At 36.5% G+C, this 19583-nt stretch overlaps 1 protein-coding gene across 2 annotated transcripts in view; it reads right to left on the minus strand.

The window, feature by feature from the left end:
• Positions 1 to 1243: 1243 nt before the first annotated feature.
• Positions 1244 to 19583, minus strand: part of ABCD3 (ATP binding cassette subfamily D member 3) — a 46487-nt gene continuing 28147 nt past the window's right edge. For both annotated transcript variants that reach the window (XM_034437288.3, XM_034437289.3), the window contains exons 10-23: positions 19316 to 19385; positions 16781 to 16850; positions 15578 to 15675; positions 15392 to 15483; positions 14771 to 14859; positions 14600 to 14672; positions 12742 to 12805; positions 11408 to 11485; positions 11253 to 11318; positions 11079 to 11168; positions 9089 to 9208; positions 7419 to 7523; positions 5982 to 6038; positions 1244 to 4188 (exon numbers count right to left, since the gene is read on the minus strand). In XM_034437288.3, coding sequence (XP_034293179.2) covers positions 4111 to 4188; positions 5982 to 6038; positions 7419 to 7523; positions 9089 to 9208; positions 11079 to 11168; positions 11253 to 11318; positions 11408 to 11485; positions 12742 to 12805; positions 14600 to 14672; positions 14771 to 14859; positions 15392 to 15483; positions 15578 to 15675; positions 16781 to 16850; positions 19316 to 19385 — 1150 coding nt within the window. In that variant the 3' untranslated portion in view covers positions 1244 to 4110. The remainder of the gene's footprint in view (positions 4189 to 5981; positions 6039 to 7418; positions 7524 to 9088; positions 9209 to 11078; positions 11169 to 11252; positions 11319 to 11407; positions 11486 to 12741; positions 12806 to 14599; positions 14673 to 14770; positions 14860 to 15391; positions 15484 to 15577; positions 15676 to 16780; positions 16851 to 19315; positions 19386 to 19583) is intronic.

Here is a 19583-nt window from a genome sequence, read left to right on the forward strand (position 1 = left end):
CCTATTCTAAATAGCTTACTTCATGTTCGAAAACTGCTTGCATAATCCACCGATTTAATTTCACATAGATCATTTTCCCCCCCTTACGTTTTATTCTGCGTAGTTCAATGACAAGTATTTATAATGTAAACTTGTCCTCTGCAGTCTGCTTTATCTCCCATTATGGTAATAAAGACCAAAGGGGAGTTAAGATATTCATCAACAGCTTTGCTTATACAGAGATCAGTGTCATGGAAACTCATCAAAGCTATTGAAGTTTCTCACATAAAACAATTCCATTACTTATTCCTGGTTTAAAAAAACCCAAAAGACTATATGAAACATATGTGTGTGTATGCATGTATTACAGTATAAACTCACATAATACTTTTATATATGCATACATATGCATGTGTGTGTGTCATAACAGCTTAGAACAAATTATTTTCATGTATAAGGAATGTAGTTGTGTATGAGGTATGTGTGAAGAAAAATGGTTATGTAAGCCTTGTCATGTTGCAACCAGAAACCACAATGCTGTAGTTGCTCATAAGATGTGAAATGTCAGCTCCTTAAGAAAATCCTTTTAACAATCACTCTTAGCCAGGTGTTAAATGAACACTTTAGTCATGGTAAAACAGGTGTAATCAGAAAAGCCTTTGTAAATTATTTACTGTAAAAAATACTCCTCATATTGGCTAAGTTCAAAAATTACATGGAACAATCGTTTAACTTTTGAACCTCAATGGCTGAGGTCAAGCAACATGGAGATAAAATGAAATGAACCATAATGTATGAAATTAGTTATTGTGTCTTTAAAAAGTACAGCAAAATATGTTCTTAGCAAGCAGAAGGCAGCTGGATTGATGCACATCCACATAATATAAATTTTCCAAGTTGAAAGTTTCTCTTACTTCCTTTGTTTTACCATGTAGCAAAAACAAACAAACAAACAAACAGGAATTGCAATCAGACTGGATTTAAAAAGTGGTCTTGAAACAAAATCAAGGCTATTTATTTTACAGTAGGTTCTTCATTTTCTGTTGACTGGATCCTGTGTTAGAAAATTGAAAACCAGCAGGCATGCATACTGAATTTGGATTCAGTAACGTTTGTAATTTAGGCTTGATATGATAAAATAATTTTTCACTTTAACTGGAATCAGCCCCTAAAATTATGAAAGCTGAATCACTATGGCAATCAATTGTACAGTTGTAAAAACTTTTCATTGACACCAATTAAAAAGAAAAAAAATACTAGGTAGTTATATGTTTCAATTTTATTATCCAGAGGCACTTATATAGAAAAATCATACATATGCCTTTCCTTCTAATTGACTTTACAAGCTATAAAATAACAAATTACTGCAATTATTTCCCACCGAAACCAGAGTCTCTTGTGATCAACTACAGTACAAAATACTACCAGGTTAAATGTGGTATAAAGTATGGCGATGCTTCATTCTTGCGGACTTTTACAATATACCAACATTTCCAGTTTAATAAATCGTTAACAGTATCAATCAAAACATATGACCATGACAAGACCATCATGGCTGATTTGTGGATCATTTTGCATAACCTTTGAATCATTACAGACAAAAAGGATAACGTTAACAACTCTTGTCCCCTTGAGCACTGCTCTGGTTACTTTTACCTTCATACTAGTTCTCTCATGGGGCAGGTTGATTTTTGATGCACTCTGAATAAAAGTATGAAGCCTGAGCTTAATGAAGGTCATCCAAAATCACCATTTCCCATTAGGGTTTCATGTAGCACAGAAGTAAATCAACCGGTATCACTGATTAATAGTTACTGAAGTTAATCAGCTCCGTCTGAGAGGTAACATTTTTAAAAATTGTGCCCAGTGGGTAAAATTCATTGGAGAGTTTCCGATAAGTAGAAATGCTTTTTTGTTCAAAGAATGTGGAGGCCTTCCCAACAGCATATATCCCTCAGAATCTTCTGGATTCAGAGAAGATTTTATAGGGTTATGGTGGCTGAAGGGAGATGGGAGAGTAAACAATTAGCTCTACTTCCCAAGCAATGCAATGTCCCACTCTATGAAAAATGTTGCTATTAAGCAATCCTGGATTTTCTACAAAAGATGCTATATGGTTTAGGGTGCTTTCCAGTTAGTAACAAAAACATACATGCCATTTTTGACTATTACTCACTTGTAGCCCAGATTTCCTGTAAAAGGATATATATGTTATTTTAATAGCAGGTTTTTTAAATAGGAATTTCTTGAGAAAGCTAGTCTCAGTAGAATAGCCGCACAAAAAAAGAAAAGAAAAAGATCATATATGGAAAAAGAAGTTTTCACCAGAAACGTGGCAACCAAATTCAAGTCAGAGCTTTGTTTATTCCTGATGTCAGATTTCCATCCAAGCTGAAACAACCATTCCAAGCAATTGATTTATGCTAAATTGGTATCAGAGTCTTGCTGCTTGGAATGCTTGTTTCAGATTATGATATGTCCTGATGCATTGTCTGTAAACTCATAAATAGTTATTTAACATTTATTTTTGCATTTCTCAGATAATTTATCCTAACCCAACTCTCCACCCATTTAGCCAAAGCAAACATGAAAACACATTTAAAAACCCCGGCTTTTTGGAAAAATACCAAATCTGATGAACTATTTGGAAGTTTGACAAATTCCAGATTTCCCATGAAAGAGGGATAATTAATGATTGACTAATCATTAAGAAGAAATGCTGATTTTAAGCAAAGAGTGGGGGGGAAACCAACCACATTTATTTTCCATGTAGTGCTTGCCATCATGTTAAGTGCATGTGGATATTATATTAAAAGGATAAAATCACGTCATACAGCTTTTAAAGATTTGTTAGAAGAATGGTAATCAATTACATAGCCAGATTAACCAACTCACATCTTCCAGTCCCATCTATGTCAATAAATCTGGATAATAATTTATAATCATCATGTGTAAGTTTTATCACATACTTGTTTCAAAAATGCTTATTTATAGTTAAGCAGTTATGTTGTTTTTATAAAAGTAATTGACAGGAAGCCAAACAATTCTTCAAGTAATAACTATAAAATAGTTCTAAAAGATTCTGAACTGTTTCTTGGTGACTCTGAACTGCTGTATCTCTGGCATTACTTAAGTTTACATTCCTTTTTTTTTTTTTTAAATCACATATTACAGACCTACATGTCAGGTACAAAAAGCAAATACCTTCTCTGAAAAATCCAAATCCTTGTGGCAGATATGTATCGCATTTCATTTCGCACTTGCACACTACATTCTACAAATTACAAAGAGATCAGACCTCTCATAAGCGAGAATGTCCATGATCTTTATTCCATGACAAGGATTTGGGAATTATTTTATTTCTTTCTTCTTTATTTTTTTCCCCCATTCTCATTCCTCTTATCTGTCCTTCTGAAATTGGAATATAAAGGTCAAATGAAATATTGTTATTTTATTTGAGCTGAGCAGGGAAAAAATCGAAAGACAGGATTGAAGGGTAGTGTCCGGCAATGGCCAGAGGATGTTGGATGGAGTTTATCTTTTTGCAAAGAAATTCTAAGGGTCTTTTCTCCCATGAATACAGCATATTGCTGGAAGGAGACTGTCTCCACAGCCACTGCTAACATAAAGGCCAATTGCCCTGTAACTATGTTACAGTAATATAACAAACCCTATCCTGAAAAGAGTACATATAATGAACTGATATATTAGGATGATGACATAGAAATTCATATCTGTTATAATGGATACAGAAGAGGTAGTGAATCTAATTTGAATAAGGGCCTTCCCCAGAGGAAGTATGGTCAAACAGAAGTCAAATTAGTTGACTTCAGACTGTTTACATCCCAGGATGAATCAACATTTCAGTGATTTAAGCCCAATTTAATTTAGGCAGATTTTTTTTTTTAAAAAAACACAAGAATAAGAACATTCTTAGAGCATATTAATAATTAAACCAACATGAACACAAATTAGTAGTATTCTACATAATAATAAAGGTACTGACAGCTTGTTATCGTATTCCTAGTAATCAATTTAAAAGTAAGTCAAGTAGCTTTGTTACACCACAATGTACGTTTTCCAAGTCCAGTGTTGTTAACAGTCACGGCTGGGGATGGCTGGAGATGGGAGTTATGAACCAAACTCAACGGTTTCTTCAGTAATTTTCTTGAACTCATAGTTGCCTCTTCCATCCATGTGAAGATAAAACTGGGGAGACAAGGAAACAGAGTCAGCAAATTTGGATATTAAAGAGTGAAAAGTATGCATCTGTTTAGATAAAGATCATTTAGAGAAATTTATATTCAGACATTGCTCTTGGGAAAAAGAGCTCTGTAAAATGTGGACATTTGATCACCATCTGCTGGCCATGATAATTCAACCAGGGGCCTAAGCCTTATCCACTGAAAGCTGAATTCAATGCTTTTTATTATTGAAGCTCACTAATTGCTAAATAACAATCCTGTATTCTTCAAATAGTGATTAAAGACAATGGGTATTAAAACAGGTGATTTATCAGAAAAAATTTTTTTAGCTACAACAAACTAATGACAAAAGTGACCTCTCATAGACTAGACTAGACTAGACTAGACTAGACTAGAATTCTTTATTGGCCAAGTGTGATTGGACACACAAGGAATTTGTCTTGGTGCATATGCTCTCAGTGTACATAAAAGAAAAGATACATTCGTCAAGAATCATAAGGTACAACACTTAATGATAGTCATAGGGAACAAATAAGCAATCAAATCATATTAGAAAACAGCCAATATAAATCGTAAGGATACCAGCAACAAGATTATAGTCATACAGTCATAAGTGGGAGGAGATGGGTGATAGGAACCCATAGGATGAGAAGATTAATGGTAGTGCAGACTTAGTAAATAGTTTGACAGTGTTGAGAGAATTATTTGTTTAGCAGGGTGATGGCGTTCGGGAAAAAACTATTCTTGTGTCTAGTTGTTCTGGTGTGCAGTGCTCTATAGCGTTGTTTTGAGGGTAGGAGTTGAAACAGTTTATGTCCAGGATGTGAGGGGTCTGTAAATATTTTTACAGCCCTCTTTTTAATTCGTGCGGTATACAGGTCCTCAATGGGAGGCAGGTTGGGAGTAATTGTTTTTTTTAACTGTTAACAAAGTTTTAATTATATTTATGAGCAATCACAATGTGAAGTATTAATATAGAAAAACCAACAATCTTCTTTAATTATTCTTGAGATTAAATGCACATGATTCAGAGAAGTATAAAATTGGTTTTATTGTAATGGTTTATTATAGTTTTATTCTTCCATTATTCTATTCTAATATATATGTATACTTTTGAAAGGAAGTTTCAGTAACAATATGGTTATAAATTGAATAAATAATAAATTCTGATCTTAGAAATTTAGAAGAAAAATATAACAGAATCTAAACAAACCTCTGGCTCTTTAACACTCAAAAATAAGGGAAAAATATGCAGTGAATTTTTCCATTTATTTACTTCCAATGTCAATTTCTAAGGCTGCTCACTCGCCAATGACACGGGGCAGCTCACACAGAGTTAAAAAGAACACAGGAAAAAAAAATCATAAAAAAGAGTTGCACTGAGGGGATAAAAGGACAGGAACTAAACAATACAGTCTCAGAATTCAAAATGCTGATTCATGCAATGTCCCAGCACGGTGTCTCTGGGAACAGCCAGGTTAGTAATCTAGAAGTGGCTCATAAGTGGGAGGTTTGTGACCTGGGGACTTCCCATACTTATTAAAAGCGTTATAATGCCTTCAAGCTAATTCCTAGGCTTAAAACTTTATGCTTTGAGACCAGAATATTTAAAAAGTAAGTCTTCTGTTTGATTCTACCCCTTAATTCAGATAATAAGAGCTCCTATGTACATTATTGTTTTCAACCTATCCAGCAATAACATACCAAGATGGTCTTATTCCCTTAGCAGGCACAAATAATGTAGAATGGATTTTATGCATTAGGGGAAAAAAAGCAGTTAAATAAAATAAGCCTTACATCATGGTGCTTCCAAAGTGATTTTCTGTGAGAAACAGTGAAGAGAGTGATGCCAACCTGAAATGCCAAAACACAGTTTAAGGGTTATAATGAGCTTTAGATTGTTAGACATCTATCTGCACTGAAGCACACGAAACAATAAGAAAGCCAACCCATATATGATCTACAGAAAAATAATCTAATTTTCCAAAGTATCCCTTTTTCTAAAAGCAGCTACTGAAAGAGGGAACATTTAGAACAGGATTATAGTGCTGGAATGACACTTTTTGCTCTGTTTAATTTTATGCTGCATAATTCCCTTTTGTAACTAACAGTTGCATTGTGATACTTGTACATTTTTCCTACAATAAATAATAGCAGCTTCGAGTTGGGTGATTCGGAACAGGGAATCTACATAGGAAACATAAAAATTCACTCCCTTCTCCTAACCCTGGCCTCCCATTCTGCCCTTGGATTAAAAATCAGGCTATAACTCCTATGTCATCTTTACTTTTGGGTTCCAAAATTAAATAAAAGATACAGAAATCTTTTTCATTGAATTCGCCAGAGTTGAAGACCAATTTTCAGAAATCGCTTCATAATTACTGTACAAATATATTTTAACCATTTTTAAAACTTTCATTCCAAGACAAAGAAGAAACCTGAATGCAGTGAATGAGAAAATACGTGCATGAATAGTCAACTACAGCTTCAGCAACTGCACAATTCTTATTTGCTTTGGCCATAAGACAGACAAAACAACTATTCAGGGCAGGACCAGCTCTAACTCAGTTTCAACTGTCAGATGGGGAAGCATATATATTTAATATATAAACTTAAATAAATAAATAAATCCACAAAATACCCAGTTAGCCCTCTTACTGCATTATATTCCTCCATCCCCTATCCAGGACAGGGTTGGGCAACTATGACAACCTGTACAGCTGACTTAGGAATTCTGGGAGTTGAAATCCACATGCTGTAAAGATGTCATAGCAGCCTACCCCCTGGTCCAGGAGCAGCTTCTTTGACTGAAACTGGAGAATTAATTCTATCAAATCCCCATTTTTTTTTCACTCAGCCACTATCTCCCCCCTTTTCCCTCAAAACAATGACCCGTATTAATCAATGAAATAAATCACTCTCATCCTTTAATTCAGAGAAATGACCTTCAGGTTGGAGGGACTTCATGAGAAGAAGGACAGACTTTAGTTATATTCTACAGAAAATATCAAAATAAAAATCGGCTAAAGCAGACTGTTGTTATTCTTCATGCGATTTTTCTCTCTGCTGTTTTATTTTGTCTTCTTTAACATATTTTCAAGTTAATATGTTAGCGTTAGGGTCTGTAGGCCTAACGTTACTATAGTCATGCAGTCATACCCTTTTCTTTTTTAAACATGGCATTAAAGTTGGATCTTAAACTAGCAATGCAAGATTAACCTCATAAAGACATACTTTCCGACAATGGCTGTAGATGTATCCCTCCACATCAACACTAACGGCACTCGTACATTCATCCAGAATGGCAAACTGGGGTTTATGGTAGAACAATCTAGCCATCTGCAATGGAAAAAGAAACGATAAAGGATTACTATATAATCCATACATACGAAGAACATTAAACTGGATTTTTTTAAAAAAATATCTAAGATATTTTGCAGGTAATCATAAAAAATAAGCCACATTATATGATGGGAGAGATGTTCAAATCACAACAGTACTACACAAATGTCCATTAATTCCACCACACTCATATTCTCCAGAGAGTCACATTATTTGTACGAGGTCCTTTAGTAAACGTGAAAATAAAAACAAAGCAAATTTTATATGTGGCACACAGTTCTCTCTCTTTTTTTTCTTGAAGTAGATGCAAAAATTTCATTCTGTTGCCATCACACAGAATTATCTGAAAATATTTTACTAAATTTCTGACCCTCTTAAAAGTAGCAATTAATGGGAGACTTATCTATGACTGAGAACTGCTGCCAGTCTGTGTTAATTCTAGATTAGAAGAACAAATATTCTGAACTGGAATTAAGCAGATTCCCAACTGTAAGTAGTGAACTTATTATTTTTTTAAAAGCTTATTGTCAAAAGCAGACATTGTAACACATTTTGTTCCTATGTAATACTGCACTAAATTATTAATCAACAGCTACAGGTAGTCCTCGATTTACAACAGTTCGTTTAGTGACTGTTCAAAGTTACAACGGCACTGAAAAAAGTAACCCATGACTGTTTTTTACAGTTATGACCATTGCAGCATCCCCAGGGTCATGTGATCAAAATTCAGATGTTTGGCAATTTATGACGGTTGCAGTGTCCCAGGGTTGTGTGATCACCTTTTGCAACCTTCTGACAAGCAAAGCCAATGGAGAAGCAGATTCACTTAACAACCGTGTTACTAACTTAATGACTGCAGTGATTCACTTAACAAATGTGGTAAGAAAGGTCGTAAAATGGGGCAAAACTCATGTAACAAATGTTTCGTTTAGCAACAGAAATTTTGGGCTCAGTTGTGGCTGTAAATCGAGAACTAGCTATAGTAGATCCAGGACGACGACTGGAGCATCATTTTACTTCAATTCCTTTCGGCTTGCGACCTCCAACAAAGTGGATGGGATACTAAGATCTCCTCAAACATCTATAGTTTTAATCTTTGCCCTACTTAGCTCCTTTGGGCAGCTAAAGAAGAGGGAATTTCTAGATCTGGACCTGGAGATTATTAATGCCTCACCGAAGGATGGGATGCTAACAGCAGCCTTGAGGGAGGCCGTGATACACCTCCTCAAATAGTTCTTTCTGGATCCAGAAGTATTGAATGACCATTGCCCAGTCTTTAACCTCCCCTTTTTGGGGAAGGTTATTGAAACCACTGTTCAATAACAGTATGGAGCATCTTATATGAAATGAATTTTTGAAGGACTCTACATTTAGGAATAGAGACAACCCTGGTTGCTCTAGCAGTTGATGTTTGTTGGAACTTAGGGATGTGGCGGTCTATAAATGTAATTAATAATAGTGGTAGTAGACCACCGTTTTACTGAATTTATGTCAACACGTCAATCAAAACAAGTGTTAGAAAATTGCATACGGTATCGAGGGACACTGTGAAGGCAACCTACCGCCATTCTCTGTTTTTCTCCTCCACTGAGAACATCCATCCAGTCTTGAATGCTATCCCAGCCTCCTTCACGTTCCAAGATCTGACCCAGCTGGACATTATCTAAGTATTCCTTTAACACCTGCATCCAAAACAGTAAACAAATATTGCTTAACAGATTGCCGATACGTTTGCTAGTACCTCCCTCTTAATTTATCTAATCCTTCCCCTCTTTGACAATTTAGATTGGTTTAGTTCAAAAAATTTTGTCAGATAATTGTACCAAGCAACAATATTAACTGAGTTAGATTATGTACTTTAAGTGGTATTGAAGTACATGATAAATGTTATGCAGCCTCACATACAATTGGCCTAAAAGTGGTTCTGATTCACTGACCTTCCCTTCTGTTAAAATAGACACTCTAAATAACCATGTGCTCTCTTTCACCAGAACTGGAAGAGCCTTGGTGGCGCAGCGGACTAAAGCGCTGTTAAGTAGCACTTAGCTGCCAGCTGCCTGCAATTACTGCAAGTTCAAATCTTACCAGGCTGCCAGCTGCCTGCAATTACTGCAAGTTCAAATCTTACCAGGCTCAAGGTTGACTCAGCCTTCCATCCTTCCGAGGTAGGTAAAATGAGGACCCGGATTGTGGGGGCAATAAGCTGACTTTGTATAAAAAGAACACCGCTTAGGGGGCCCCCGAAAGCCCTACTAAGCAGGTATATACAAAAGTATGAAGGCTATTGCTTAACGCATTGTAAGCCGCCCTGAGTCTCCGGAGAAGGGCAGCATATAAATCGAACCAATAAATAAATAAATAAATAAATAAACTATAGTTTTTTTTCCTCCAATTTCTCTGTGATTCAAGACAAAAATCACAACAGCATTGCTACAGAACCTGGCATTTAACTCAGAGAAGCATCAGCACAGATTTCAGATTCAATCAATATTCTCTTTTTCTATATAGGAATCAGAGTTCTGGGACTTGGAAATCCATGTGTACAGTTATAAAATTTCCCCCATCTTGAAAGCTTGGCAGAAATTAAAGCAGAAGAATAATTTCTACGCAAGTACCAATGAACTGATGCATCTCTTCTTTATTACTTTCATATCCTTTAACGGTATCAGCAGACAGGGAGCTATGCACCTGAGTTTTCTGTCCTATGGCTTCAAGTTGGTCACATAATATAGCACATTTTCCTATCTGCCAAGCGGCAGTGTCTACAATAAATTCAGAAAATTAGCTTTTATGATTCTGCTTCTATACTAATTCAGAGTTCTACAGTAATTGAGCAAATTAAAGGTTGTATGAACAATGTTGTAATTAACTTCAATTAAAAAAACAAACAAGAATCAACCTGAAACACAGATGCCACTACAACAGCAAATCTGAAAACCAATGAAACCAATACTCTATCCAGAAACCTTATTCTTTTGGCATACTTATCTATAATAGATACATATTTACTTTTTAAAGTATTATATCTTTCTCAGAGCAAGACAATTCAAAATGTGTAGAAACATTTATGAATTTTCCTTCTTCTCTGCTCCCATTAAGGTTGTAATAAATACAAGAGTATCCATTCATAGAGATTTTGTACATATGCACTGAGACAAAACTGGCTTAAATCACTGGGATTTCAAATTATTACATGCGTTTAAAATTTACAGTGATTTCTGTTTTTTAAATTTGTATTTATTTTTATTATATATCTACAGTAAATATAACCTTTAAAAATAGATAGACAGAGCCAGTTTGATCTAATGGTTAAGGCACAAGACTACAAAGCAGGAATCTGTGAGTGCTAGGTCCCATTTTAGCCATGAAAGTCAGGTGGGTGACTTTGCATCAGTCACTCTTTCTCAGCCTAACGAACCTCACAGGGTTGTTGTTGAGGGGAAAGTAGGAGGAGGAAAGTTTGTTGGATATGCTAGCTGCCTTGAGTTATTTGTAAAAATAATAAAGGAGAGATTCAAATAAATAAATTGTAGGAATAATAATGCATTTCACCTGGTCAGTGATGCCTTTCCTTTTTTGATCTTCTATAGTGTCTGGATAAATTACTTGGTCTCTCAATGTCCCAAGTGTCATATATGGTCTCTGAAATTAAATTTATAAGGAATGAGAAAATTGGGACATTTATCAGAGAGAAGAAATGCCAACAGTTCTAGTGGTTTGATTTACCTGGGGAACATAAAACAACTTTCCTCTCTCGGGTTTAGTTAGACAGCCGCCAAACAAAGGCCACAACTGCAATAAGAAAACACAATTGATTAGAATAGAAATGCAACATCATTTTTTTTGCCCTTAAATTCAAGTTTACTTTAGCCTTTACTTACTTCACCAAGGACACGGAAGAGAGAACTCTTTCCACATCCATTTGGCCCACAAATAAGAACATTTGCACCAGATTGCACCTGGAATATAAATCAAGACAGAATATATTGAAAGTTTCTCAAACACTAAAAACTACAGTATATGAATTACCTTCATAATGCATGAGATTCGCTTCATTAACTTGGGAACATATATTTGATTTGGCAAATATTTTCTAGGTATTCCTTTGAAACTCAAAAGCATTCAAAAGCATTCAAACCTTGAAGTGTTTATAAAATTTGGTAGAAATTAAAAACCTACATGCAAATTTTCGGCTCACTACGGGGCGGACCTGTTTTTTTTTTTAAGTACTAAAAGGTTCAGTTAAATTGACAGGTTTTTTGAAATAATCTGAACTAGACTGTTTTATCAAAATAAAATGCAAGATTCTGATATTGTAGCCTGTGTCAATCAAGTATAGTTCTGATCTTCCTGCAGAGTGATTTCTGATCTGGTCTACCTTAAAGGCCATCCCTCTGGCTACTTATTTGTGGAATGCCACAGAGATTGGTCCTCTCTCTCCCCTACTCTTTATCATTTATATGAAGCCACTGGGAGAAGTCCTGAAATGACTTGGGGTGCTGATGATACAAAGTTATACGCTGCCACCCAAGTCTGAAATGGACTCCATCAACTGTGGAGTTCTTTTTTCTTTGTCTCGAAGCTATAAGCATCTGGATAGGACAAAACAGGCTGTACTAAAACCCTCGTAAGGCAATCTTGGAGCTACACAAAAAATATTATGGAATGGATATTCTGGTGTATATTATAACTATCTAATGGGGAAAAAAACCAGCCTGATTAATGTATTGTTTCAAATTCCTATATTTGTGTTGACTAGGTCCATGGAGAATAGCAATCTGTTTGTCAAATTTCTCCTGGTTTCCATGTGTACAGCATGATTATTAATAGGTTTCTGCAAATATTTAGCATTATGCATACAGAAGATGGGAAAACTACTTACAGCCTACCTGGGTTAGCTCCCCTCTTAAAGTTTCTCATATAGAAATCTTTCCTTTTTCTGCCTCTTGGCATTTCCCCCCAAATTTAAAAAAAACATTCTTGATTGTCTGTGGAAGGGCCCTATACTGAGAAGGAGACATTGCTCAAAATTGGGTAGATTTCACTGACCAAAATACCTCCACTAATTTTGGATAGTTTTTCACTTAATCTCCCTCACTTTGTTCTGAAATAATCTTCCAAAGACAATGCTTTGGGATGGGAAGAGGAACAAAACAGATTTTTATTTTTATTCAGCGAATTATTTCAAGATAAAATTGTGAATGTTGCAAGGTACCTCAAAGTTGAGATCTTTAATCAGCATATCGCCATTTGGTGTGGCCAATGGAACATGATCAAATCTTCAAGGAAAATAGACATATCACCATTAATTATTAAAGATATTACCATTCACAAAAAAAACCGAATTAATAAACTAATTAGTAAACTGTCTACTAAATTTACTAGTGATTTACTGAGAGAGAGTAACATTTTCAAAGTGCCTGCAACATAAGCTATGCCACAAAATAAGCGTTAAGTGCAAAAAAACAATGAGTTTTTAAAGTCAAATAAGGGGAAATATATGAAAATCTACGAAGTTGAAAATATAAATACTTTTATGTTTCACAGTCATTAACCTCTGTCCCTCTTTTTTAATATTTGTAGATGCTATTTCTTTTCAAAAATGATACGGGTGTTCGTCAAGTTACAACCATTTGTTCAGTGACTGTTCAAAGTTACAGGTGAATGATACACCTTGTTCCTGAAGCTACGGCTGTTGCGGCACCCCTGCAGCCAAGTGACCAAAATTCAGGTGGTTGGCAGCCCATCTGCACTTACAATCACAGGGATGCTTCAATTTCCCCCACCCATCTTTACCACCTGTGTCAGAACCTAGAGGGGGTTCCTTCTAAGCCTCTTACTCTGCAGATGTGGGTAATGCTGTCATTGTTCCCTAGGCAGCCTCTGTTTGTCCTGTCTCCCAAGCTCTTTCCCACATACCCTATTACACCTTGTCAGAAGTGGGAACAAAGAAACAGTAAAGTTTAGCTGGGGCAGTGGGAAGCAGGATGGCAGGGGCCTCAGAGGAGAGAGCAACAAGGGCAGCTGGTGTTGGGGCAGCTGTAACTTCTTGAGATGGCTGGGGTTTCCCATTGTGATGGTTGTAGCTTCCTGGGGCAACTGCAGCTTTGTGCTGGGGGTCAGGACTCCTTGCAGCTCCAGAGCTGTGGCAAGCCAAGAAGCTCCTGAGCTGCAATGTGGCCAGCAACCTCTAGGCTGTGCAGTTTTTGGGCTGCTTGCCACCAAGCCAAGAGTGATTTGCACTGGGGATGGGTCCTCAGCTAAAGATGAGTGGAATTCGGTTCACAATTGCAATTGGGGCTGCCAGGATTGCTATCGCTAAGCAATGCAATCACATGATATCAAGCTTTATAATTGCACTGCTTAACGGTGGAAATTCCAGTTCCAATTGCCATCATAACTCAAGGCTACTTGTACATAAAAGAGAGCTAAAGGTGGAAATGTGTTGATGTTGACCGTTTCCTTTCGAAAGTTTGGATATGTATGAACAGTAACAGTTCAATAACTTTTTGACTGCTGTTTAATAAAGCCTGCTTTATATATTTACTTTACTGCAACTCTCTCCCACAAAGCTTCTTGTAGATCCAAGAGATGGCAATAGTTCTTGACAGTTGGAGTAAAACGTTGATCCATGTAAAACTGCTGTCTTAAATCAATCAAGTCAAATGGCTAGATAATTCTGCCAACTGAACAAGTAGTGGCTTGTGATACTCATTCATTAAACATTTCAAATGTACTGCTGTTTGCTTTTTAACTTAATTCATTGAATCCCATGCAGATGACACAAGCTCCAAGATCTGCGGAAGCATGTCCATACAGAGGCCTACATGATTAGGTTGGTTTTCTCCATTCAGAAGACCACAATTGGGGGTGGGGAAGAGGAAAAAAAATGGCATTGGCAGGAAGCAATTGTAGACATGGTCTCACAGCTGCTTCTTGTACAGCTTACTCTTCTGGGTAAGAGGCATGTGCAGAGATCTACCACAAATGTATTTAGATATAGCATGGATAGGTATGCAAAAATGAAAAAGATTAATGGGACACCCTAATAAGAAATGAGGGATTTTACCTACTTGATAATGTTATCTGTTATGACAATCTGTCCTGTACCAGGGATCAACGGGGTAGCTTGCTTTAGATCTAATTCTTAAATTAAAAACAAACAAACAAACAAGTAATCAATAGCAAGGTTATTATGTGTTTTTGTATTAATTCCTTAATCAACATCAGAGCATCATAGTTACCTTTGTCTTGTGTTAGCATGGTTCGTTGATATTTCCCACTGTTTAGTTCCTTCAGAACTTGCATTAATTCTGTAATTCGAGCTGTGAAGCTAAAGATTATAAATCTATTAAACTGACAGACTTCAAGAATTTTTCTTCAAAACAGAATGTTCATCAAAAATAAACCAAATCGACAGTTTAAAATAGGAAGCAAAATAATACATATCACGAGTGCATATTATAATTATTTAGAAAGTACTTTTTTTCTGTAAATGATGCTCCAAGCTTTGTTTAAATAGGTACTTCATGTTTAATATTTCAAAATGATCAAATTAATCTCAGTTATCTCACAATTAGAAATTAATATGGATTTGGGGTTAACAAGGAGGATAAAATAAATTTATTTTATGAATGAAAATATTGGTCAATCTAATTGTTGGGAAACTGTTGGCCAGGCTGGAAGGAGGAGTCAAGTGAGGGTCTAGCCAAACTTGACCTCCTTCAAGATCCATAAAGCCTTATCTGATTGTTCTGAGGAAAGTGAGCAGTCTGGGGAGATTCTTGTAACACAGGTAGAAGTCAATAAAATTGTTTACTTTAACTATTTATGGGTGGCTCTGGTTGCTTATACTTGACACTTACCCAGCCAATCGAGTCATTTCACGACCAGCTAGAACTATTCTGCCAAGGGCTTGAGACATTCTCAGTAGCATTCTTCCACTTTGGTAGTAATCCTTAAAACAATGAAATATAGTTTTTTTCTCGCAAAAACGAACAAGCAACATGTGTGTCATTTATTATAACTACTGCAGCAAATATATTACTCACCTCCAAAAGTTCAGCATGGGTACTATTCTGATGACGAGGATGAGACAAGTTTAGAAATGGGTGGCTAACAACTAAATAGCCAACTACGGTTGCAAGATCTAAAACATTTGAAGGAGAAAAAAAAGTATTTTTTAATTCCATGTCATTATTTTAAATGTGGTTTGATCCAACATTCAGACAGCAATTTAATGAAACACTGTTTTATTCTTTTCAGTTTAATACAGGAAGTCCTTGTTTAGCAACCACAATTAGCGAGTCCGGGTTGCTAAACGGTAAATTGTGTGACCGCAACTGGGATTTCAGGCTTGAAATTGACAATGAAACTGACAAGGCTGATCAGTTTTTGTTTGCCTCTTAACCATTCCCCAGACCTTTGGAATGCTGACTCCAGCACAAAGGAATTGATATTTGCATTTATATTCACTGGAGAGGAAGGGAATGAAAGACAGTATAGGAGCCCTTATGACCACAATTGAGCGCAGAATTTTGATCATAAATCATTGTGGTCATGAAGTATGTACCAATGTAACCTGATTCAATTTTAGAACCATTTTACAATGATTGTAAAGTAAGCCACAATGGTCATTAACCAAATCACATGACCATTAAGCGAACCGAGAGGTTAAACGAATCCAGCATACGCAATGTGTGGTTTTTGCCATTTTCTGCTGGAAAATGTCGAGCTGGCTGTGCCTCCTGGGCCATGCCTGGTCTACTGTGACCACCCCAGCCATGCCCCTCCCCACCCGGCCCCCAGAGGTCAACTACAATGTTGATCTGGCCCTCAATGAAATCATGTTTGACACCCCTGGTCCAGGGTCAACAAAATGCGAATAAAATTCTGCTATAAAACCTTTCCTTCTGCCCAAGGTTGGGGAAACTCCTTAAATGGTAAAGTAATCAAAAGGGAGAGGCTGGTATTTAAAAATCAGAAAGGAGATACTGGCCCTATCGAATTTTACATGGCAAAATGCCTGTCTTGGGGAAAGTACTATTAAGTTCTATAACCGGGGGGGGGGGGGGGCGGGGGGAGGAGATAGAGAGAGAGAGAGAGGGAGGGAGAGATGTAATTAGATAAAGTGTCTCAGACATGACCGTCCTTAGTTCTCATGAAAAGGAAGGAAGGAAGGAAGGAAGGAAGGAAGGAAGGAAGGAAGGAAGGAAGGAAGGAAGGAAGGAAGGAAGGAAGGACTGAACACTTACATTTAGCAATAATGGTGTCTATGAAGCCCATTGTAAACCGGAACAAAATGAAATTGTGCAAGTGCTCTACCTAGGGCAATGAAAAATAGGAAAGTTATGTCAATACATTTTATACATGGTACTTAAATGATGCATTAAAAATAGATTGTGTCTCAGTCTTTCTTAAGATGTATTTATTTTATTTGGGGGGGGGGGAGAAAAATGTTGCATTCTACAATATACAGGAGGGAACTGTAAGAGGCAGGCCACTTTTGGCAACCTCTTTTGTTGTGTTTTTTAAAAAATAAGCCACAATTTTCGGAAAACATATAGTTGATTTTATTGCTATAGTATATTTTAAAAATTGTTATAATTTCAAGATAACCTTTTTATTCACTATTTAATCAAATTTATGTATTTTTATATTAGATGTCCCTGGATGAGGGAATCATGATCCTTTTGAGGCAATGACAATCACTGTGTATTGTTGAGCGTGCCCAAAAATAAAAATTAAAAAAAATGATTTTAAAAAAACTCATGATTATCTCATGCAAGAATAGTAATCTTATGAAATTTGGTTCATTTTGTATAATTTCACTGCATATGCCTCTCAGTTGGTATCATGCAGGCAATAAATAGCACATTGGCTTACAAAGTAGTCTCTACATTAAAGATCTTAGCTTGCATAGAACAGCATGAGCTTGCTTAAGTAAAATAGCACTTTGGTTGATTTGGTGCCAAATCCTATATGAAAAAGTTTTAGAAGAGATATTAATCTCCCATTTAGATGAACAGAAAGTGGATATAAGGAAAGAGAATGAGAAAATTGTTTGGAAGAGTGTGAAATGATGTATGCTACAAAGTACCACAAAAATATGTGGAGTTATGAGAAGTCTGTGAAAAGATACTGTACTTGGTGGAATGTTGATGAAAAATGCTACAGGTGAGGAAAAAATCGTTACTACAGAACAGTGATGGCTAACCTTTTCTGGACCGAGTGCCCAAAGCGTGCACGCGCAAACCCCCAAAATGCAATGCACATGCAGCCCCCGCGCATGCGCTCCGACCCCCTGCATGCCCCCTGCCCCCCACGCATGCATGTCAGAGACCCGAAAACCAACTCGCCAGTGGGAGGCACGCACACATGCACGGCGGAGCTGAGCTGGAGAACAACTCGCATGCCCACAGAGAGAGTGTTGCGTGCCATAGGTTCACCATCACTGCTATAGAAGGACAGCAGCATGAGGACTAGAAAAAAACAGTGTGTGTGTGTATGTTTGTGTATGCTGCAAGAATGTGGTCAAAGAGAAAAATGAACAGTTAAGATTAAAAATGGCATAGAAAATGGAAAGCAATTTTGAAATACATGCACGTATATACGTCTTAAAAAAGAATAACAGAAACTGTATCCAATATGTGGATGCGTTATGTTGATGACTCCCAAGAATAAACTACGCAAATAGGTAAAGACAGGTAAAGCTCTTTTAATGTCACATCTGTTAGAAAACCTGTGGCACATTAGCAATTAAACTTGAATTGTGATATGACTTTTCAGAGGCAAAAGTCTGCAACGTGAAATAGGTTTTTGCCTTTTCAACTTCATATATCAAATTTATTAAGCTTTAACAATAAGATTTGTTTTGCCTCTGATAGGGCTTCAACTTATTCACAATTAAAAAAGTGAAATTATACTTATAATGCAATATGGAAAACTAAAAAAGTGAACTAATGGTGAGGAAAAAAAGACTTTGGTGCTTGTAAAAGTCAAATACATTTTTTTAAAAAAAATTCCACATCCAGGATCAACAAAGCTCACTGATTCTGAAGTCACTGGGTCTAAAGCAGGGGTGAAATCTATTTTTTTCCCCTACCAGTTCTGTGGGTGTAGCTCGGTGGGCATGGCAGGGGAAGAATACTGCAAAAACTCCATTCCCACCCCACTCCAGGAGAAGGATACTGTAAAATACCCATTCCCTCCCCACTCCTGGGGAAAGGATATTGCAAAATCTCCATTCCCACTCCACTCTGGGGCCAGCCAGAGGTGGCACTTGCTGGTTCTCCGAACTACTCAAAATTTCCACTACTGATTTTTCAGAACCTGTCAGAACCTGCTGGATTTCACCCCTGGTCTAAAGGGAGATTTAAATCAAACTTAAGGAAAAATAAAAGATATAAAGACTGAGACGGGAAGAAGGTGATAAGCAAGTTTGGCAAGATTTTTGGAGAATGGATATAATCAAATTGAATCAAATCAAATTGAAGGAAACAAAATCCTTACTACGACTAAAGCATTTAGGAGGCCAATTTATAGAAAAGGCTAATATGCTCCAATCATGTCCCCTCCTTTTTAACTATATCATTTGTCAGTACCCATAGTCCTTAGGCATTGCTTTGAAAAAAATATATAGTGTCTTTCACCTATTGCTTTTCACTTTTCATTAAGTAATCGTCTCATGCAGATATCCCTCTAACACAGAAGTCTTTCATAATCTTTAACATCACTGCACCAAATGTTGTGGATTGTTTACATTACCGAATGGTTTGAAGCTAACTTACCAATTTGTGAAAAGCTTTGTGAATTGTCTGTTTTTCCCTTTGATTCCCATTATAAAATGCAATTTCCTCACTGTAGAAAAAAAAAAAAGGTCTAATCAGCACATATTGGCAAGCAAGATCAAACTAAGCAGCAGGAGAATTAGGTGGGGTTGTCTATAGGCGATAAAAGTGTAATGGCACCTGCCGTTTCAGACAACCGGTTGGAAGTCATAATTTTAAATGCTCCCTCAGTTTCTTTCCCTGCTTACTACACATGTTTTAATCTTGC

The sequence above is a fragment of the Pantherophis guttatus genome, chromosome 3 (genome assembly GCF_059756535.1).
Source record: "Pantherophis guttatus breed Tessera chromosome 3, ASM5975653v1, whole genome shotgun sequence".
Taxonomy (NCBI): domain Eukaryota; kingdom Metazoa; phylum Chordata; class Lepidosauria; order Squamata; family Colubridae; genus Pantherophis; species Pantherophis guttatus.